The sequence below is a fragment of the Equus asinus genome, chromosome 25 (assembly GCF_041296235.1).
Source record: "Equus asinus isolate D_3611 breed Donkey chromosome 25, EquAss-T2T_v2, whole genome shotgun sequence".
Lineage (NCBI taxonomy): Eukaryota > Metazoa > Chordata > Mammalia > Perissodactyla > Equidae > Equus > Equus asinus.
This window is the reverse complement of record NC_091814.1, coordinates 47,243,572-47,266,609: the sequence shown is the minus strand read 5'-3', so window position 1 is coordinate 47,266,609 and position 23,038 is coordinate 47,243,572. Positions and strand designations below refer to the sequence as shown.

General features: G+C 42.4%; 2 protein-coding genes across 27 annotated transcripts in view; one reads left to right on the top strand and one right to left on the bottom strand.

The window, feature by feature from the left end:
- Positions 1–1,434: 1,434 nt before the first annotated feature.
- On the bottom strand, positions 1,435–8,450 carry MRPS14 (mitochondrial ribosomal protein S14). Its single transcript, XM_044758739.2, has 3 exons — positions 8,312–8,450; positions 3,670–3,828; positions 1,435–1,887 (listed from the first exon to the last, which is right to left on the bottom strand). The coding sequence occupies exons 1-3, from the start codon at positions 8,372–8,374 to the stop codon at positions 1,705–1,707; spliced, it is 405 nt and encodes a 134-aa protein (XP_044614674.1). The 5' UTR covers positions 8,375–8,450; the 3' UTR covers positions 1,435–1,704.
- A 72-nt stretch (positions 8,451–8,522) lies between these two features.
- TNN (tenascin N) overlaps positions 8,523–23,038 on the top strand; it is a 103,171-nt gene continuing 88,655 nt past the window's right edge. For 15 of the 26 annotated variants that reach the window (XM_070498022.1, XM_070498018.1, XM_070498023.1 and 12 more), the window contains exons 1-2: positions 8,523–22,415; positions 22,931–23,031. The gene's annotated coding sequence lies outside the window, so the exon portion shown is untranslated. The remainder of the gene's footprint in view (positions 22,416–22,930; positions 23,032–23,038) is intronic. The other 11 variants (XM_070498029.1, XM_070498027.1, XM_070498030.1 and 8 more) reach the window with 9 other exon arrangements.

Below are 23,038 nucleotides of genomic sequence, written 5' to 3'. Positions count from 1 at the left end.
AGGAAATACGAATCCAAGATATAGCATGATAATTCCCTCTTACTACTTCACCTCCACCTGAGTTCCAGACTCTATCCAGCTGCACGAGATGTCTCCATCGGGATGACAGGCATCTCAGACTGCATGACAGAAACCCGAGCTTGCATATCTTCTGTTCCCCTAAACCCATTCTTCCCCCCCCCTTTTTTTTTCCTGAGGAAGACTGACCCTGAGTTACCATCCATGCCCATCTTCCTCTACTTTATACGTGGGATGCCTACTGCAGCATGGCTTCCCAAGCAGTGCTATGTCTGCACCCAGGATCCGAACTGGTGAACCCCAGGGACGCCAAAGTGGAATGTGCGCACTTCACCGCTGCACCACCGGGCCAGCCCTCCCCCCCCCCCATATTTTCTATCGTGGAGTTGCCTTCTACCATCTACCTAGTTACCCTTACCAGGAATCTAGAGAGCCCTCTTTACCGCTTAGATATAAGCGTGTTTAAGTCTTGCACAATTTTCTTCCTACTTTTCAAATCTGTGCTCTCATCTCCTTTGCTAATCCCACTTCCCTAATTCAGACCCTCGTCTTCCTGCACAATCAAGACATCCTCCTAACTGGTTATCACTTGCAGCCCTTTCCGCCCTTGGCCATCTACCGCACAGCTGTCAGTTATCTGTAGAGCAAACTGATGATGCCTTTCCTTCGCTTAAACCCTCCAATAGTTGGTATTGAAACTGTCTTATCTCCTTCACATGTGACATCTTTCACAATATTTCCCCACTGAAGTGACCGCAGTGGCATGTTTAATGCCTTTGTGTCTTTGCTTCCACTGTTGCCTCTGCAAACAATCTCACCCCTCGCGCCCAATTTCGGTTCAGGCGTCAGCTCCAGGAATGCTTTCCCGATGCTGAGTAGGGGCTTCTGGACTTACACGTGTACATTTTTATCACTGGGCTGATGATGACACCGTTGAGTTACTGCATGAGACCACCTTTTGCTACCTTAACTCATTTCTGTGACAGATGAATTTAACTCGAATACAGGGAATATATACTATTCCAACAAAACTCTTCCTCTCTGGATAGATTTTCAAGGGCTTAAAGTGACATAATTTGTTCTAAGGGTCCTTGAAGATGGAACAAGAAAATACTTAGCGGTTCTGCCTTTTCTTCAGCCATCACACAAATTGAGCGTTAGTTAGAGAACCCAGAACATCAGCTTTACCCTCCAAGGCATTGTTTCTCTACCAGGAAACGAATAGTCAGGTGAGCTCTGCAGGTCAGGGCAGCTGGCCCAGGATTCAAAATTGCCATAGTGGAGCCACACGTCAGTGAGTTGGATTGACTAGAAGATGATACTGCTTTATGAAATAATGCCCTTAAAAAATACAGAAACCCCTGTATGTTACTAAACGATTAAACTCGAAGGAAAAGGCAAGCATATGGAGCATACTTTCACAGAAAATATTTTTTATTACTCTGCTCTTTGCACCATGCATGGGAACAGTATGAGTCCAAGAGAAAAGATAAATTCACTGACAGCCAGAATTCACTGAGAGAGATCCAAACTTCTTCGTTTAACATTTAAAAGTAATTTAACTACAGACAGCATCAGGTAAACTAGACTCCTAGTGGATCCTATAAACACTAGGATTTTGTCTACCAGAAAAGTCTCTTCCCGCCAGGACAGGTTCCCAGCAAGCTCAGCAGGTTCTGGAGCTTTTTACCACATTGCTCGCTGGACCCCAGACAGCTGCCCGTGGTCGGCTAAGTGACGGAACACAATACGACTAAGCCTCCAGCGCCGCTTTACACCACGCGGACGGGACGTCATAACACACCGATTTCTGATTCTGACCGGACAGCTATCCCGGGGAAGGGCAGCAATTTCTTCATCAGCCACGTCCTAAGGGAAGTCACAACATTATTACACAGATCGTATGCATTTATTTATTCCAGATGCTTAAGCCAATGCTTAGCGGAAGAGAGCAAATGGCTGGATTCACTAACATAACCAGAGTTTGGCCAAAGAACCCAGGACACAGTAGTGAACCTTAACCTCTGAGTAGAAACAAGTAGACGAGAAAAGTGACAGAAATGTCTGACATGCTCCCGATATGAACTGTTAAAAATTTAGTTGAAACTTTACATAGATAAATGAGAATCCTCAAGCCACAAGTTTGTAAAGCTCAGTAACTTCTCACACACAGCACATAGCTGTGTATCAGCAACTAGATTAAGAGACAGAACATCCTCAGTGCCCCCAGCCCAGCCTATGCCCCCTTTCAGTCACTGACCTGGCCAATAGCTCACCTGATTACTAACACCACAGATGACTTTTCTTGTCCTGGATTTTATGTAACCATAAAGTATGCATTCTTTTTATTAATTTCTGTTTGACTTTGTTCATTCAGCAATATGCTGTGAGATGCAGCCATGCCGCTGCACGTGTCATAATTTGTTCATTCTCACTGGTGGTGATTTTCATGTGTGAATATAACATAACTCAGTTATCCAGTCCACAGCTGATGGGCATCTGGGCAGTTTCAAGCTTTGAGCCATAATGAATAGGGCCGCCACCTATATTCTTGTTGAAGTCATTTGGAAAATATGTGAATGCATTTAAGGCAGTTTACAAATGAGGAAATTGGGGCAAAGGAGACAACGCACTGTGAAAGCCTGTAGATGTGTTAGAACTGGGACATAAATCTGACTTGTAAGCTACTTGGCAGGCAACATAGAGCCACCATCAGTTCCTGGCACTCACAGCCTCTGCACAGCCATCACTGGTCTCAGACAGGAGACATTCCTGGGGGTCTTTATAAACAATGTCCTCCACGACATCCTGACATCCCAAGCTGAGTTCCTCAGGGACCACTTCCCGTTACTACCTAAATACAGGCAGGTAGCTGAATGCCATTGCAGTAAAGCCATAAAAGAGTGGTCCAGGGCACTCAATTTTCTGCTTATCTGGCTCAGTCTAGACAAGATTTAAAAGAATCCATAGTAGTGAATGGCCTGTATATTATTCTGCCAGCTTCTATAAACCTTTTTTTTGCCTCTGAACTTTTTATAAGTTGAGCAGCCTTGAGTCTGAGTTATATTCCCTGAAGAGACTCTTGAATGCAGGTATCTATGTCACCAGTTATGCGCAGGACCTTATGCTTCAGGAAGCCAAACAGGGCTGACATCTTCTTACTCGAGTTAAGGAGTGTGACGAGAAAGTCAATCTAAATGGAGGCCACCTCAGCACACAGAGGTGAGCAAGGGAGCTCAGACAGGCAGGCTAGGAATGACCCTGGGTAACGAACAGGGTAGGCCACGTCGAGGCACACGGCCCCGTGCATCAGCAAGGCCTCCCAATGCCCTGCGAGGTGAAACGTTGGGATGAGGTGGGGAGAGACCTCAGGTTAAAGTAACTGCCTAATTTCCATGTGTTAGCATGCACCAGGCCTTTCCAAGGATCGCCTAACGAAATGGTGAAAAGGCTAGTTAGGAATGAAAAATTCTCTTTAATCTGAAACTCACCAAAATCAGTTTCTAGGGTATTCATTTATGTCAACTGGGAATATTTGATCATATTCTCCAGAAATTATATTAATACTAAATCACAACAAACAGCATCAAAAGTGATCTGATCTGAGTTAATGATCTTGTGGTAGATAGGGACTCATCTTGATTAGCGAACCTGAAGGTCTTTTGGCAAAATGGTGTTCTTCCTGAGCGAATTGATCCGAAGCCTCTCATCTGCATATTCATAGGCCATTCTTCGCCTCTTCACATCACGCAACATTCTCCAGTTCACATAGTAACCTCGAACCTGGCCTGAAGCTGATGAAGGAACCATCTAAGAGATGGAGACAAGGAACAGCGAAGGACAGTCAGACCCAGGCTCTGCCAGTGTTCTCCATCCTGCGACCCTCTTTTAGTCACTATTTGTGACCAATGGGGCTGACCCCGTGGCCAAGTGGTTCAGTTTGCATGCCCCACTTCAGCGGCCCAGGGTTTTGCTGGTTCAGATCCTGGGCACAGACCTAGCACCGCTCATCAAGCCATGCTGAGGCGGCATCCCACCTAGCAGAGCCAGAAGGACCTACCACTAGAATATACCACTATGTACTGGGGGCCGGGGAGAAGAAAAAGAAAAGGAAGATTGGCAACAGATGTTAGCTCAAGTGCCAACCTTTAAAAAAAAATCAAAAAAGTATAAAAAGACATACAGCAGAGTCTCCCTCCCACCTCATCCCTCACCTGCCCAGTAGCCACCCCCTACTTCCAAAAGCATCCACTGTTACTCCTCTCTCATGTATCCTTCCAGAGATTTTTGTCTATACTAATACATGTATTCACTCCCTCTGCCCTGTTTCATCCCCTCCCCCTTTTTTCGCATTTAATAATATTTCTTGAAGATCTTTCCATATCTGTATGTTACAAAGCTTCCTCATTTCCTTTATACTCCACTTGTATGGATGTGACAGTTCAGGACATACCTCAAAATATGGCACCGTGGCCTAGTGGCCTACTGACTATTTCGAGCATAAGGATCTGCGAAATGGCAGGTGCAGGAAGGGCTTTCTGACCTTTCCCGGAAGGGGTAATAAGCCCCTCCCAGGAGACGCGCCCCCACTGTGTCCGGGGGAAAGGAGCATCCTTGTCTCTGAAGATGGGGACACTGAGAGGATCTGAGCAAACAGGCCTTGCTAAGCCTCCCCAGGTTTCTACCCTTAGCCCATGCCTTTCGTCCTAGCACATTTCCCCATGCCTTCCACTCGCCATCACACCTAGCGTAAAAACACCCAGGTCTAACCACTTCTTTGGGTCTTCATTTCCTTATGAAGGCTCCTGTGTCACGTAAAACTTATAAATTTGTATGCTCTTCTCTTGTTAATCTGTCTTCTGTCACAGGGGCCACAGCTGAGAACTTAGAAGGGTAGAAGGAAATGATTTCTTATGCATCGTAATTTATTTAACCTGGGACCAGTGGCGGACAGCTAGACCATCGCTCACATTTATAATTACAAACAAGAGCTGCAGTGGATAACCTCTTACATAAGTCACTTCATATATATTCCTAGATATCAGCAGGATAAATTCTCAGAAGCAGAACTGCCAGGTCAAAGGGTACTCTGACATTATTATTGACCTGATATTTCTTAGCGCCAGTTGTCCAGTAATAAGACACAGAGGCTCCTTAGTGTCACAGGTTTACCCGGTGACAGTTTACAGTTCTGACAGCACAGGCAGAGTACAGGCCACGAGAAGATCAAGTCTCTCCCAAACCAGAGCAAACACTACATGTTAACTAAGTTGCAGCTCTAGAAAATAACAATGGCTTCCTATAACAGCTGTCTACAGAAGAAATGCATGCACTGCATTACACAGAATGAAAACTGAACATGAGAACACTAGACTAGTACACTAGCACCTTCGAGGCTGAAAGTCTCCTGGGGAAATACAACAATCCTACAACCACCTTTCGGAAATAAGACAAGCACCAGTGGAATTTCAATATCACTTTGACACATGATGGAGTCAAATGAGTATCGTGGTCACTGTGGCTGAAAATAAGTGTCACGCAAAAGGGGGCTTCAGCAAGGCTTTGAAGGACCGACAGAATTTTCATACGGGGGGGGGCCGGGGAGGGGAGAGGTGAAGTCTGTCCAAACCAAAGGAGGAAATGAACAAGAGACATTCATGAGACCAGCGGGGATCATTCTGGCTGAAAGAAACAATTCACGTTGAGGGACAACGCAAGGATTGCTTTCACCTACGAAACTGAAAGTTGAGACTTAGAAAACAAAATTAAATATTTTTTCCTTCAATTCTTTTTCAAACTATTCCCAATCAACTTCCTCTCTACTATCTCCTAATGGGTTTCTTTTTTTTTTTAAATCTTTCATTCCTTTTTGTATAAATTTTTTTCTGACTATAAAAGTAATATACTTTTAAAATAAAGCATTTATTGGTCTACTGTCTTATTTCTTCTGTGAATGTTTTGTGCCTTGCCCACACTTCCACTATACTGTATTTTCATCTCAGTTTCTAACAGCGCTTTATATACTAAGATTGCATTCTATTCCGTTCCGTACACATCCTATCCTGCCCTCCCTCTCACCCTCCTCATCTCCTAAAACTCTTCCACTGGCTCCTCTTCAGCTCATGGTCTACCATCATCAAAATCTTCTCAATCCTCAACCTCTTCTCTTAACGTCCCTTCAGAGTTTTGCTCTAGGTGAACCCTGAACCCCTCCTGAGAGCTTCTCCTGGAGCTCTTTTTCCTCCCACAACTGGCCGTGGAGGTAGGGAGGTGTATTCCTCGCTCTTCACTGCAGCTTCCAGAGCCTCCTTCCTTCCCGAAAGGCAGCTCTGACTCTCGTGCCACTGAGCTATACCTCCCACCACCCCTCACTGTTGCCGTCATCGACCACAGCCCCCCCCAACCCCCTTTCATTTGTCACTGAATTTAGATCCTGGCTCATTGCCATTCTCTGTAATATTCTTCTTGTCTTATTCCTGGTGATCTCACCATACAGGCAGTTATACCCTGATCGTTCCTTCCTTGAGCTCCTCTCCTCCAGAGATTTGTGTACTCCACTCTTCTTTACCTACTCACCTCCCTGTGCTAGGTCTTTTACTACCATCAGTGCAAGCTTCCTATTAGCTCAGTTTGTGTATCTCATTCTCTATCACTTCATTGTAGCTTGTTCCTCTAACACCCCCAAAACAAGCCCGCTGGAACGTTTAATCCCTTGATCCTAGCAGCTTTTCACTGTCTCTCAGCTTCTGATTTCCCGTCACCCCCTTACCCAGCCTGAATTCCATGGTCCATAAATACAATGCTGTCTTTTGTACATCCTCAATTTCCTGGCCTCAACTCCACTTTCTCTTTAATTATGAAATTAGAAGCAATATGAAGAGCTTTCCATAAACTCCCACTAACTACATCTACCCACTTCTGAGCGTCTGTAATCATATGCTCCCCATTCCCTGCCGTGATCAAAGATCTGCTCTGTACGACAGAAGCCACTTACCACAGAAGCCACTTACCACATATGGCTAGGAAGCACTTGAAATGCAACTAGTGCAACTGGGGAATGTAATTCTCAATTTTATTTAATTTTAATTATTTAAAAAATTTAAACTGAAGCAGAGTAAACATTAAACAACTTTATTGTTTTGGTAGGACTACATTTTCCACTTTAATGGTGGAAAACTTAGCATCCAGAGATGTGCTGTAAGTGTAAAATACAGACCGGATTTTGAAGCTCTAGTATGAAAAAAATGTCAATATCTCATACATACCTTTTACAGATATGTTTGAAATAACAATATTTTGGATATACTGAGTTAAATAAAATATTTTATTAAAATTATTCCATCTGTTTCTTTTTACTTTCTTAAGGTGGCTGATAGAAAATTTTAAATTACACATGTGGTTGGCATTATCTTTCTGTTGGGCAACGCTGCTACAGGTAAACTGCCCACGTTCCTAAGACCAACAACTGCACATGAGACCCATCACCTCTTGCCTGCACAAGCCTACAGCTCCAGCAATTCTTCCTTCTCCCACATCATCGATTTTTCCTGCTCTACAGGATCTTTCCCTCTAACACAAAAACATGCAGTTACTTCTGTCACGTTAAAAAAAAAACACCATCACAAAACACCCACTCTTAACCCACCTTCTCCTGGAGCTATTGACCCACTTTTCTGCTTCCCTTTGCAGTAAAAAAAGGGCTTATCTATACCCCTTGTCTCCAATTTCTTTCCTCCTATTCTCTCTTGAACGCTTTCCTCCTACCACGCCATAGGACTGCTATGATCGAGGTCCCAACGACCTCCACGCTGCTAAAGCCAATAGCCAACTCTCAACCTTTCTTTTGCTTGACCTGTCAACTCTGCGCAGAGGGGACCACTCCCTGCTCCTTGAAACTGTGTTATGCCTGTTTCCAGGCCACCACGCTCTCCTGGCTTTCCTCCCCCCACGCTGAGCTCCTTTCAAGTCTCCTTTGCTTGGCTCTCATCTCCTAATGCTGGAGTCGCCAGGGCCTCAATCCTCGGGCCCCTTCTCCCCTCCACCGACACTCACTTCCTTACAAAGCGGAGTCCATCTGCAGCTTTCCAGGCCAGTCAGTTATACTACGCTTATGACTCCCAAACTTACATCTGCGGCTCGGACCTCCCCCGAACCAGGCCGGGGGAAGGAAGCGGGCGGAGGGACCCCTCGGACGGGTCTGCACTGGACGCTACAGGTGGCAGAGCACTGGGGGACCCGCAGGTTTGGAGATACAGAGGGGCGGTGGGCATGAGGGTAAAGGCGCGGGCCTGACCTGCCGGACGGTCCGCAGCAGAGAGCTCAGCATGGAGGCCGCCATATTGTCCGCCGCAAGCATTAAACCGCTGCAGCTTTATTGACACTGCCGGATGTGGGGAGGACGGAGGGGCGGGGCCTGGGCCGCAGGGGGCGGGGAGGGGCGGGGCGGGCGGTGGGCGGGTCTTTAGCCTATTGGAAGGAGAGTTAGTTATTGGATTTGCGTTCTCGCGATATTTAACGGAAGTTGAGCAAGTGAAGAACCTGGGAGAGCAGCTTCGATGCCTTTGCTGAGGGGTGACGTACTTCACGTTGCTCCCTTTCCGTCTGCTTTGTACATCCTGTAAACTACCTGCCTACCGACTCGCCTCCTTTCCTTCCGCCCCCGCACCTACCGGTTCCTCGTTACCATTTTCTCTGCCCCGAAGTCCCCGGTCTCGCTCAACCTGCTCCTCCTCCTCCTCTGTCCTCCATTCAGTTTAGGGTGCCGCTTGCCAGAAACCCAGAATTGTTGCCAACTCGTCTTTCTCTGTCATCTCTCCTGTAGTTTTTGCAAATCTCTTGTTTCTCTCCACTGTAGTAGTGATAATGATCACATTGATAGTGGTGATGATAAAGATAGTTACTGTTTATATGTGTAGGGTTATATATCTATTATATGTAATAGATATAAAATATATATTATTTTAAACATATATTCTGTATTGAGTTTTAGGTGAAAAGCGCTTAAAACAGTTTGGTTTTTGGGCCAGGGGAGCATTGCCATTTAAAAACTGCTTTCAGTTTATAATGCAGGGAACTTTCAGATCATCTTTATAGCAGAACCCTTTGAGGGGGCCCCTTTCCTTTGTATGGATGTAAGGTAAGTACCACCCACCTACTGTTTTGGTAGAAGTGTATCGAGGAGTATGTGTTAGCTTGGCAAAGACCTGTATCTTAGACGTGTTGATGAATGAAGTGAGGAGATGCCCATGTGCTATTTACGTCTGTGTTGTTGAACAAGAAGCCTTCTGGGAAGAGAAGCTAAAGGCAGACTCCTTTCTTTAGAGGCTCAAGTTTATTGGAACCCGTTTAACGGACTGGAGAGGGGTTGACTGAGGCCAGCTAGCAGGAAAGGACAACATGAGCCCCTGTCATGGTAGAATCAGAACACTCCTGGACCAGTGTCAGGCAGGCATCTATTCCTAATTCTAGTCCATGTAATGCCTTTCTCTCCCTCCCCACAATTGAGGGTCATTTTCTGTAATCGGCTTACAAAATGGGTGAGCCAGCTTTGTGCACAGTGGCCTTTTGCTTCTTTCTGTAAAACTAATTCTGAAAGCATCTTTAAACAGCACTAGTAGCTTTTTAAAAAATTGTGGTAAAGTATACATAACATAAAATTTACCATCTCAACAATTTTTAAGTGTAAGAGTTCAGTGGCATTAAGTACATTCATGTTGTACAACCATCACCACCATCCATGTCCAGAACATTTTTGTCTTCCCAAACCAAAACTTGACACCCGTTAAACAGTAGCTTCCCATTTTGCCCTCACCGACCACCACCCCCAGCCCCAGGCAACCACCATTCTGCTTTCTGTCTCCATGAATTTGATTACTCTAGGTACCTCACATGAGTGGAATCATACACTTGTCCTTTTGTAACTGACTTCTTCCACTTAACATAATGTCTTCAAGCATCATCCATGTTGTACCATGGGTCAGTACTTCATGACTTTTGATGGCTGAATAATACTCCATTGTAAGGATATGCCACATTTTGTTTCTCTATACATCTGTTGATGGACACTTGCCTTGCTCCTACCTTTTGGCTATTGTGAATAATGCTAGTATGTACATGTGTGTACAAATATCTTAAACAACATTAGTATCTTTTTAGGCTGTTTTTCACTTTAAGAAGAGATTAAAGCAATCTAGTGACTGGTAAGATAGGAAGCTCTGAGATAGTGAGATAAGACTCCGGGGTCTGCTTTCCCTAATTGTGTTGGTTTTGTAAAACAACCTAAGATTTTCCCCCCAATGCACCCTCCTCCATTAGTGTGTGGGGAAACCTGGCAAGCCCTAAAGAAGGCTCACTTTACCTTGAGTTCTCCCAAGACACCTGTGATTCTCCCTGGCCATTTGACAGAATGTGGGGAAGGCTCTTGGTCTTACTGTCCTGGAATACTAGGATCAGGAACCATTATCATTCATTCATTTATTCATTCAACAAATATGTCTTAAATGCTTATTATGTACCATTGTGTATGTGAGTGTGAGGTGGGGTGACAGAAAAAAGTCCCCACTCTTCTGATGCTTATATTCAGTAGAGGATTATAGATTTAGATGCAGGTGGAGATATCCACCATTGCTAGTTATATTGTCTTTGTTTTTTCCTTATAGTCTTTCCTTTGGAGGCCTAAAAGTTACTTTTTTGGGGGGACAGTAAATTTTAAGAGTTAAATGTTTTGAGGTTTGATTGTGAGAGACTGTTCTAATCACCATGTTGATTCTGGACCTAATAAAATGGCAGGAATGATAGTGTAGGTGATGAAATAGTTTCAGAGAACTTAGGTGACTTGCCCAGCTCACGGAGCTAGTCCTGGACCAAGGCACATGCTCTTAATCCAGACTCCACACAGTCCCCTGGAGAAGCCACAGCTCAAGGACACAGGCCTGACCGCTGTCAGGGAATCCTTACTTATGGAATGTACTAATTGGTTAATGTAGAAATTTTGTGCCATTTCAATCAATACCCCAGTGGAATTTTTCTTAACTTAAAATAATTCTAGAATATAGATAAAAGAATAAGTGGGATGAGAGGGAGGTAGAAAGCTATGAAATTTTTGAAAAATGAAAATAACTAGTAGTCTTGCCCTACTAGATGTTAAAATGCCATATTTTGTAAAGCCACAGTAATTGACCTAGTGCGGTGCTGGTGCCAAAATCAACTGACAGGTAAGTGAACTCGAATAGACAGGCCACAAAGAAACCCATTAGAATTAGAATTTGGTTAGATATTAAAGGAAGCATAAAAATCGTTGACCAAGTGGAACTGGAACAGCTAGTTAAAGATTTGGAAATAAAATTTTTAATTATATCTTACCTCTTACCATAGATCAAAATAAATTTTAGAGATTATTTTAAGTTAAAGAATTAAATGCTAACAAAGCCTTTAAAAAACAGAAGAAAATAGATGAAAAAATATATATATAATAAAATATATATTTTCCTTCTTCTTCTCTCCAAAGCCCCCCAGTACATAGTTGTATATTCTAGATGTAGGTCCTTCTGGTTGTGCTATGTGGGATGACGCCTCAGCATGGCTTGATGAGTGGTGCTAGGTGCAAGCCCAGGATCTGAACCAGCAAAACCCTGGGCCACCAAAGTGGAGCACGTGAACTTAACCACTTGGCCACGGGGCCAGCCCCTAGATGAATATATTTTTAAACACTTAAATTCCAGTAGACAATTCTCAGAATGTCTAATAACATTAAAAGTATTCAGCCTCACTAGTTTCTAAGAGAGAGCAAATTAAAACAATGACATAATTTAATCTAGCAAATTGACAAAGGTTAAAAAAATTCAGTGTTCTTATGGGTGTGGGGAAATAGGTAATTTCATATGCTAACGGTAGAAATATAAATTGGCATGACTTGTGTACGAAGCAATTTGGCAAGAGTCTTTTCAAAATTTTTATCTATTGACTCAGTTATAGCACTTTTAGGAATATATTCCAGGGAAATACTGAGAAACTCTAACATTTGTATATAAGGACACTTAATATGGGATTATTTATAACAACAACAAATAAATACCTTAAAAGTCTAGCAGTGGGGGCGAGTTAAATGAATAAAGAAATAACATGTTATAGTCCTAGTTTAATGTTTAATTCTAGTGCTAAATTTAAATATATATATAACAATACAGGCATAGTTGTAGATTAGATAGAAAGAAAAACGATTAAGAAGGAAATATGCTCAAATACTAAGAGTCATAGGTGAATGACCAGATTACTGATTATATTTATGTTCCTTAAATTTTTCCAATTTCCCTGTAATTTACATGTATTGCTTTTAGATTCACAAAAATTTTGAAGTTGATTTAAAAACATTAACCTGTCCTTGTGTTTTTATGCTTCTATTATTTCACCCAAAATATGTGAAAAATGTGTTTCTCAAGGGGCCTGAAGGACGGGGTCACGCTCCGCTCCCTCTCAGTATCCTCTGCTTATCCTTGGGGACAGGCACAGTCAGAGCCCTGGACAAGGCAGGGAGAAATGAAGAGTGCGGGATGCAGGCCTCCTTCATGTGTGGTCCTAGGCGTCCACTCGCCCTTCGGGTTTCATTTCTCTGGCTGATCTGTGTCTACCATCAAATAAATTGTAGTTCCTCTGGTGTCTAGCCTGTAACTCAGACAAAATCCATCATTTCCTTAACTTCTCTGTTTTTGAGAGGATTAATTAATTATTCCTTTTTATTATTTTGTAACTGGTAAGTCACAGGGTTAACTTGGCTGCAGCCCTCGGAGGTGCACGCTAAGAATATTTCCTCAGCATATGCTTGGCCCTGGAGTCCTTGTCTGGCCCAGGCTGACTCGGCAGCTTCCCAGGACCCGTCTGCCCCCCCCCCCCCCACTTCGCCCCTGCAGTGCTTCACCACACGGTGTTCCCCAGGAGGGGCTCCCACGTAGGGAGGGCTCAATCTGGTTTGATTCAAAAGAGCCAAACTTCTCGGCCTTTTGGTGGTCCAGTGGTCCATGTGTGGGGACAGCTGTGAGAGGAACTACAAAGAGGAGGAAGGTGGGAGTGAAGGAAAACATGTGGAGGGAGAGAGAAAGGCAGAGACACACAAGCGTTTGCAGCCTGGCTCTGCAATGGCGTGTATGGATAGCCTGCCTTCGTTAACCACCGCCAGCTGAATAGGAATCCTGTCTGTGTACCAGCTTGGCTGTGGCGTGTGGGTGGCCTTAGCGCTTACTTCTGGAAGCACCCGCAGGGGCCTCGGCCTGTGAGTCTCCTCCTGGAGCTCTGTGCTGTGCACAGGATTGAACACAGGGTGGCAGTAACACCACATCTGGCCTCCAACGCCCGCCCTGCCACCTTCGCCCTGTTCCCCCACACACAGCCTGATGCAAGCTGGAAACACACACACACACATTCACACACGGCTGTCTTCCAACCGAGGTGGTGACACGTTACCTCATCAGGTGGGACCTGTGTTAGATTGAGTTTGCCTCTTCTGTAGGCATTGCAGGCAGGACAGGCTACGTGAGTTCCAGAGCCCAGTGCAAAAGGAAAATGGAGGGCCCCTTGTTCAAAAAGCAGGAAAAAGATGCTGTTAAGGGTAGTAAAATATAAAGCCAAGCTCAGTGAGACTGTACCTCAGGCGCCTCTCCCTTCTTGCCTGGGGCTTCTTGGAGGTTGACACGGGACACCTGAGGAACCAGGGCCTGCTCGGCGCTCACACACACACGGCTACCGAGTGCAAGCCAACAGACACCCGTGGGGAGCCCTGACAATAGGGGATGGAAGCCTATGGATAACACGTTTCCTATGACGCCTCCAAGGTCTCAGAGATACGGAGCAGCAGTCCCTAACAAAGTCACACACCCTGGTGTTGCTTTTTCCCCCTTTCTTGTTCCGCTGCCCTGACCCCTCACTCCTGCTCCCCGGGGTTGCTGCCCAAATCTACTGCTTGCACATAAACCTCTGACTTGGATTCTGCTTTTGCGGGTGGTGGGAGAGTAGCAGGGGGACCCAGGCTAAGAGAGAAATATCCCATCCAACAGATCATCCACAGCTTGTTGCTTCTACATCTAATCCTCTTTCACATTTTCTCCATTCCTGCTCCTGCTCCTCTGGTTCAGACCCTCTTCATCGCTTGCCTGAACTAGTAATAACTGGATTCCTAACTGCTCTTTCTGCCTCCCTTTTTATTTTACTTAACCCATCGCCTTTCCCCAAAAACATCCACCCTTTTCAGCTGCCAGAGTGAACTTTCTAAAACTACAGCTACTCCCCTTTAGTAGGTCCCCCTGCCTCCAGGGTGGTTCTCCCTCTGGAAGCCTTCATTTCCGGCAACCTTTCCATTCAGTTCGGTTTATTTCATCAAATGCTTAATTAACACCAGGCACCTAGCAGTTTCTGCCATCCAAGGGGTGAGGAGCAGGCGACAACATGGGTGATGGGGGAAGATGCTACAAATTACCGAGGTGGGCAGTGCAGAATACGTCGCATGTCAACACAATCCCAAATAAAGGCTTTGGGCTGGTCTGCCCCAGTCGAGGGGCCCAAAAATGCTTTTCCACTGGGCCAGAACCACTGCTGGGGTTTTGGTGTGGAGAGAGGAAAATTTGCTTTGCAGAACTTGGATGTTGTGGGAAAACAAGGTTCTGAGTGAGGGCAAATGTGTGAAAAGCCTTTTTAACTTCACATTAATCATAAGGACTGATGTCTAAATAAAGGCAATGGGATTGACGTTTTTCACATCTTAAATTAGTAGTAGCGGGTATGGTACTCAATTTCCGCTTACCAGCCCTGACTCACAAAAAAATATGTTACATTTTCTTGCCAGCAGTCTCAAGGAGATGCTTGCGTATTTGTTTTGATTTGTTGCAGATAATGTGCATACAAAGAGGTTTTCTTCTCTGAGTCTCATTTTCCATCCAGATATTCAGTGTCTTCCTGACTTGAAGACTTGAAATTGTTGATTTTCTATGCCCCTAATTCTGCCTGCGGGCCGCTGGATACGGTGTGCGGGTTGGTCCTGGCCAGGGGGCAATGAGCCTGACGTCCAGCCCACTCAGTTTGCGGAGTCTGGCTCCCCGGCTCGCAGCCGCATTCCTTTTCTTTAGTTCTGCCAAGATTCAGAGATGTCAAGTAAATTGGTGCTTGAGATGGAAAGGGTTTAGGATAATCCTGTTTAACCAGTGAGGCCCAGCTCAGCAGGTAATTCTCAACCCTTCTATCCAGCTTCCAGGGTTTATAATCTCAGTCATGGCCTTGGTGTCTGTGTGCAGAAGCACATACTATCAACTCCTCTTTTCAAATTTCAGCTACTTGCTTCCTCTCAGGCTAATTCCCAATTCTAAGGACCGGGTTTACTTTTTGTTGTTGTTGATTAAAATATTTTATTTATTTTGCATGGTATCATGTACTGTTAACCTTTGAGCACAATACTTTGTTTTTTTAAAATTTTATTGAGGTCATAATAGTTTATAACATTGTGAAATTTCAGTTGTGTGTTACTGTTTGTCAGTCACCATATAAATGTGCCCCTTCCCCTCTTATACCCACGCTCCAAATTCCTTCCCCTCTGGTAACCACTAATCTGTTCTCTTTGTCTGTGTGTTAGTTTATCTTCCACATATGAGAGAAATCATACGATGTTTGTCTTTCTCTGTCTGGCTTATTTCGCTTAACATGATACCCTCCAGGTCCATCCGTGTTGTTACAAGTGGCATGAGTTTGTCTCTTTTTATGGCTGAGTAGTGTTCCATTGTATATATACCACATCTTCTTTATCCATTCATCAGTCAATGGGCACTTGGGTTGCTTCCACATCTTGACTATTATGAATAATGCTGCAACGAACATAGGGGTGCATAAGCCTCTTTGTATTGTTGATTTCAAGTTCTTTGGATAAATATTCAGCAGTGGGATGGCTGGATCGTATGGTAGTTCTATTTTTAATTTTTTTTTTAGAAATCTCCATACTGTTTTCCACAGTGGCTGCACCAGTTTGCAATCCCACCAGCAGTGTATGAGGGTTCCCTTTTCTCAACATCCTCTCCCACATTTGTTATTTTTTGCCTTGGTGATTGTAGCCATTCTAATGAGTGTAAGGTGATATCTTAGTGTAGTTTAGATTTGCATTTCCCTGATGATTAGTGATGTTGAACATCTTTTCATGTGTTTATTGGGCATCTGTGTATCTTCTGTGGAAAAATCTGTGGTCATATCCTCTGCCCATTTTTTAGTCTGTTGTTTGTTTTTTTGTTGTTGAGTTGTATGAATTCTTTATATATTTTGGAGATTAACCCCTTGTCTGATGTATGATTTGGAAATATTGTCTCCCATTTGGTGGGTTGTCTTTTCGTTCTACTCCTGATTTCCTTTGCCTTGCAGAAGCTCTTTAGTCAGATGAAGTCCCACTTGTTTATTTCTTCTTTTGTTTCCCTTGCCCAAGTAGACATGGTATTCGAAAAGATCCTTGTAAGACTGATGTCGAAGTGTGTACTGTCTATATTTTCTTCTAGAAGTTTTATGGTTTCAGGTGTTACCGTCAAGTTTTTTTTTTTTAATGCATTTTGAGTTAATTTTTGTGTATGGCAAAAGATAATGGTCTACTTTCATTCTTTTGCATGTGGCTGTCCAGTTTTCCCAACACCATTTATTGAAGAGACTTTCCTTTCTTCATTCCATTCTTAGCTCCTTTGTCGGAGGTTAGCTGTCTGTAGATGTGTGGGTTTTTTTCCTGGGCTGTCAATTCTGTTCCATTGATGTGTACATCTTTTTATGCATGTGTGTGAGGAAGATTGGCCAAGAGCTAACATCTGTGTCAAGCTTCCATTTTGTATGTTGGATGCCACCACCGCATGGCTTGATGAGTAGTGTGTAGGTCTACGCCCAGGATCCAAACCCACAAACCCCAGGCCACCAAAGTGGAGCACTTGAACTTAACCACTACACCACCAAGCCAGCCCGTGTGTGTCTGTTTTTGTACCAGTACCATGCTGTTTTTACTACTGTTGCTTTGTGGCGTATTTTAAAGTCGTGAATTGTGATGCCTCCAGCTTTGTTCTTTTTTCTCAGGATTGCTTTGGCTATTCAGAATGTTTTGTTGCCACATATGGATTTTAGGATTTTTTGTTCTATTTCCGTGAAGAATGTCATTGGGATTTTGATTGGGATTGCATTGAATCTGTAGATTGCTTTAGGTAGTATGACATTTTAACTATGTTTATTCTTCCAATGCATGTGCATGTAAGATCTTTCCATTTCTTTATGTCATCATTGATTTCTTTCAATAATGTCTTATAGTTTTCACTGTATAGGTCTTTCACCTCCTTGGTTAAATTTATTCCTAGATATTTTATTCTTTTTTTTTATTGTAAATGAGATTGTATTCTTGAGTTCTCTTTCTGTTAGTTTGTTATTAAAATATAGAAAGGCAACTGATTTTTATGAGTTGATTTTGTACCTTGCAACTTTACTGTAGTTGTTGATTGTTTCTAATAGTTTTCCAATGGATTCTTTAGGGTTTTCTATATATAAAATTATGTTGTCTACAAAGAGTGAGAGTTTCACTTCTTCATTGCTTATTTGGATCCTTTTATTTCTTTTTCTTGCCTAATTGCTCTGGCCAAAACCTGCAGTACTATGTTGAATAAGAGTGGCAAGAACGGGCACCCTTGTCTTGTTCCTGTTCTCAGAGGGATGGCTTTCAGTTTTTCCCGGTTGAGTGTGATGTTGGCTGTGGGTTTGTCATATATGACCCTTGTTATGTCAAAGTACTTTCCTTCTATACCCATTTTATTGAGAGTTTTTATCATAAATGGATGTTGTATCTTGTCAAATGCTTTCTTTGCATTTACTGAGATGATTGTGTGGTTTTTATTCCTCATTTTGTTAATGTGGTGTATCACACTGATTGATTTGTTGATGTTGAATCATCCCTGTGTCCCTGGTGTAAATCCCACTTGATCATGGTGTATGATCCTTTTAATGTATTGCTGTATTCAGTTTGGCAATATTTTGTTGGGGATTTCTGCATCTATGTTCATCAGCAATATTGGCCTGTAATTTTCCTTCCTTGTGTTGTCCTTGTTTGGTTTTGGAATGAGGGTGATGTTGGCCTCATAAAATGTGTTAGGAAGTGTTCCATCCTCTTCTACTCTTTGGAATAGTTTGAGAAGGATAAGTATTAAATGTTCCTTGAATGTTTGGTAGAATTCCCAGAGAAGCCATCTGGTCCTGGACTTTTCTTTTTGGGAGGTTTTTGATTACTGTTTTAATCTCTTTACTTGTGATTGGTCTATTCAAATTCTCTATTTCTTCTTGATTCAGTTTTGAGAGGTTGTATGAGTCTGAGAGTTTATCTGTTCTTTCTAGATTGTCCAATTTGTTGGCATATAGTTTTTCATAGTATTCTCTTATAATCCTTTGTATTTCTGTGGTCTCTCTTGTAATTTCTCCTCTTTCACTTCTGATTTTATTTATTTGAGTCGTCTCTCTTTTTTTCTTAGTGAGTCTGGCTAAGGGCTTGTCAATTTTATTATTTCAAAGAATCAGCTCTTAGTTTCATTGATCCTTTCTACTGTGTTGGGTTTTTTTTTTTGTTTCAATTTCATTTATTTCTGCTCTAATTTTTATTATTTCCCTCCTTCTGCTGACTTTGGGCTTTGTATGTTCTTCTTTTGCTAATTCTGTTAGGTGTAGTTTAAGATTGCTTATTTGAGATTTTTCTTGTTTGTTAAGGTGGGCATATATTGCTATGAATTTCCCTCTTAGGACTGCTTTTGCTGCATCCCATATGAGTTGGTATGGTGTATTTTCATTTTCGCTTGTCTCCAGATATTTTTTTATTTCTTCTTTAATTTCTTCAATGATCCGTTGGTTGTTCAGTAGCATGTTGTTTAGTCTCCACATATTTGTCACTTTCCCAGCTATTTTCTTGTAGTTCATTTCTAGTTTCATAGCATTATGGTTGGAAAAGATGCTTGGTATGATTTCAATCTTCTTAAATTTATTGAGGCTTGCCTTGTTTCCCACCGTATGGTCTGTCCTTGAGAAGAAAGTGTATTCTGCTGTTTTTGGATGGAGTGTTCTATATACATCTATTAAGTCCATCTGGTCTAGTTTTTTTGTTTAATTCCACTTTTTCCCTGTTGACTTTCTGTCTGGATGATCTGTCCATTGATGTAAGTGGGGTGTTAAGGTCCCCTACTATTATTGTGTTGTTATTAATATCTCCTTTTAGGTTTGTTAATAGTTGCTTTATGTACTTTGATGCTCCTGTGTTGGGTGCATATATATTTATAAGTGTTATTTCTTCTTAATGGAGTGTCCCTTTTATCATTATATATTGCCCCTCTTTGTCTCTCATTGCCTGTTCTATCTTGAAGTCTACTTTGTCTGATGTAAGTATGGCAACACCTGCCTTCTTTTATTTGCCATTGGCTTGAGTATTGTCTTCCATCCCTTCACTCTGAGCCTGTGTTTGTCTTTAGAGCCGAGACATGTTTCTTGGAGGCATCTTATTGTTGGGTCTTGTTTTTTTAATCCATCCTGCCACTCTGTGTCCTTTGATTGGAGGATTCAAACCATTTACCTCTGGAGTGATTATTGATACAAGAGGACTTAGTGCTGCCATTTTATCACTCATTTTCAAATTGTTCTATATTTCCTTTGTTTCTTGTTCCATGTATTTTGCACTACAAATTCAGTTTGTTAGTTCTCTATGATGGTTTTCTCAGTTTTCTCTTTATTTATTATTTGTATCTCTGTTCTGATTGTTTGTTTAGTAGTTACCATGAGGTTTGTATAAAAATTTCATAAATGTGATAGTCTATTTTCTGATAGCCTCTTATTTCCTTAGTCTAAGCAGGTTCCATCTCTTTCTTCTTTCTTTCTAAGTTGTTGTTGTCACAACTTATTCCATCTTGTGTTGTGAGCTTGTGGTTAAAATGATGAAATTATAGTTATTTTTGATGTTTTCCTTCCCTTTATCTTTAACATCATAATTGTTTGCTAACCTGTTCTGATAGAAGCCTTCAATTTTCTGATTTTGTCTGTCCATTTATCTCCTTGCTCAACGCTTTGTGAATGCTTTCTTTTTCTTTCAAGTATGAGGACCTTCTTGATGATTTCTTGTGTGTCGGGGGTGGGTCTTGTGGCAATGAACTCCCTTAGTTTTTGTTTATCTGGGAAAGTTTTTATTTCTCCATCATATCTGGAGGATATTTTTGCTGGACAGAATATTCTTAGCTGAAAGTTTTTGTTGTTCAGAGTTTTGATATATCATTCCACTCTCTCCTAGCCTGTAAGGTTTCTGCTGAGAAATCCACTGAAAGTCTAATAGAGGTTCCTTTGTAAGTTATTTTCTTCTGCCTTGCTGCCCTTAATATTTTTTCTTTGTCATTGACTTTTGCTAGTTTTATTAACATATGCCTTAGAGAAGGTCTTTTTACATGGTGTAATTAGGAGTTCAATTAGTTTCTTTTACTTGTATCTCCAGCTCCTTCCTCAGATTTGGGAAGTTCTCAGCTATTATTTCTTTGAACAAGCTCTGTGCTCCTTTCTCTCTCTCTTCTCTCTCTGCGATACCTATAATCCTTATGTCGTATTTTCTAATTGAATCACATATTTCTCAGAGAATTTCTTCATTTCTTTTTAGTCTTAGTTCTCTCTCCTCTTCTATCTAAAGCATTTCTGTATTTCTGTCCTCCAGATTGCTAATTCTATCCTCCATAATATTAGTTCTGTTATTCAGGGAGTCCAGATTTTTCTTTATTTCATTCATTGTGTTTTTCATCTCCAACATTTCTGATTGGTTTTTCTTTATAGTTTCAATCTCTTTTGTGAAGAATTCCCTCTGTTCATTAATTTTGTTCCTGATTTCATTGAACTATCTGAGTTTTCTTGTAACTCATTGAGTTTTTTTTATGATAACTGTTTTGAATTCTCTATCATTTAGATTGTAAATTTCTGTGCCTTCAGGATTTATTTCTGGGTGCTTGTCATTTTCCTTTTGGTCTGGAGTATTAATATATATTCATAATATATACTTCATACTGTTTGATGGTGTGGATTTCTGCTTTTGCATAGTGATAGTATCTGGTTGCAGATTCCACCTGTTGCCCCTCGGGGCAGGGGGGCAGGAGCTGTGTATTCTGAACCCACCATGATCCTTGGCATCTGTGCCTGTCCTTTGGAATCTATGCTGATAGGGCCCATCTGTGATTGTCGACTCACTTGGTTGCAGCTGCTTCTTTTCTAATGCATACATGGGTGCTCTGGCCAACTGGCTGAACTACAGCACTGGGCAGAGGAGGAGCACTTTTTTTCACATGCACCATCCCAGGGGCGTTCTCACTCTGCCCTCGCTATCTGCTCTCCCGGGGTGCTGGCTTGATGAAGACACCCCCACAATAGCTTAACCTCCTCTGCGTGGAGCTTTCCCATGGTTTGTGAGGGAATTTGGAGAGTGAAGGCGTTCCTGCAGAAAGCCACCCCTCCTTGCTCTTTTCTCAGAGCTGCACATCATCCCATGCCCTGGGTCACTGCCATTGGGGGTGAGAGGGGAGATCCCTTTACCTCCTTCCACTTCCTTGTAGGGGGGGCCCAATGCCTCCACTTTCAGACTTATGGCTGTGTGGGTCTCTCAGATATGTTTTGTGTTTTGTGAATATCCTCTGTTAGTTTATGAATGTCCTGTTCCTTATATCTTAGAGAAGAGAGACTAAGGGAAGAGCTCACTCTGCAGTGATGCTGATGTCACTCCTTGGACCTGGTTTATGTTCCTCATTGTATTAGTTTCCTGTGTCTGCTGTAACAAATTGCCACAAACTGGGTGGCTTAAAACAGCAGAAATTTATTCTCTCACAGCTTTGGGGGCCAGAAAGTCCAAAATCTAGATGTCAGAAGGGCCACCCTCCCTCCAAAGGCTCTAGGGGAGGACCCTTCCTTGCCTCTTCCAACTTCCAGTGGTTCCTGGCATTCCTTGGTTGGTGGCGTCATCATTCCATTCTCTGCTCCTGTCTTCCCCCGACCTTCTTCCGTGTATGTGTCTTTGTGTTCTTTTCTGCCTCTTATAAGAACACTCTCATTTGAATTTAGGCCGTTCTAATCCAGTATGGTGTCATTTCAATCCTTACCTTAATTACATCTGCAAAGATCCTATTGTCAAATAAAGTCACATTCTGAGGTTGTGGATGGACATGAATTCAACCCACTACCCTCATCTCCTGAAACATTATCAAGACTTCCATGCCAGCAACTCTACTTCTTATGCATCTGTTTTACTTCATTATTCTACTCTCACCTCCCAGTTCCTCTTTTCCTATTTGACTCCGTTAGGAGTGTCACAATTTGTGTGCTCAAGACTTGGTCATCCTGAGTTTCTAAAGAGATACACAAAGGTAAGCACATATTTATTAGAGTTTCTCATTGAGGGAAGTCAAAGTTAAGGAGGGTGGGACTGTTATATTCACATACAACTCTTTCAATCTTGTACTTAGTTGACCTGTTCCTCAAGCTGTCAAAATAAATAAATATATATATATATATTTATATTAATTTCCCCCAACTTATTTGAAAGTTCCGTAAGACAATGTGTTGTTTTACCCAACTTCCTCGTGAAGGACCTGGTGTATAGTAGATGCTCATATGTATTTGTTGGCTTGAAATGATTCAGACTCTTACCTCTGACTATGTCCTAACAAGACACTGACAATCTGAATGGGAAAGGACTGGACTGGCATGAAATTCTCTCTTCATTGCTCACGGACTTTGCCTTCAAGCCCAGCCTCTATGAATACAACCTGCTGGCCTGATGTTTTAGAAAAAAGGGCCCCTTTGTCTCTCCCTTCCTAGGCATGCAAAGACCACACTTGCAATGCTGATGGGGGTAATCTAGATGTTTTGTCTCTTCCAGAGGAGAGGAACCTGAGTTGCCTCAAGAAGATGATGGGAGAGTGAAGGGCTTTCATGGACTTCTCTAAAATACAGTCACAGAACCTGTGTCTTCTTCCTCTGGTAAGAA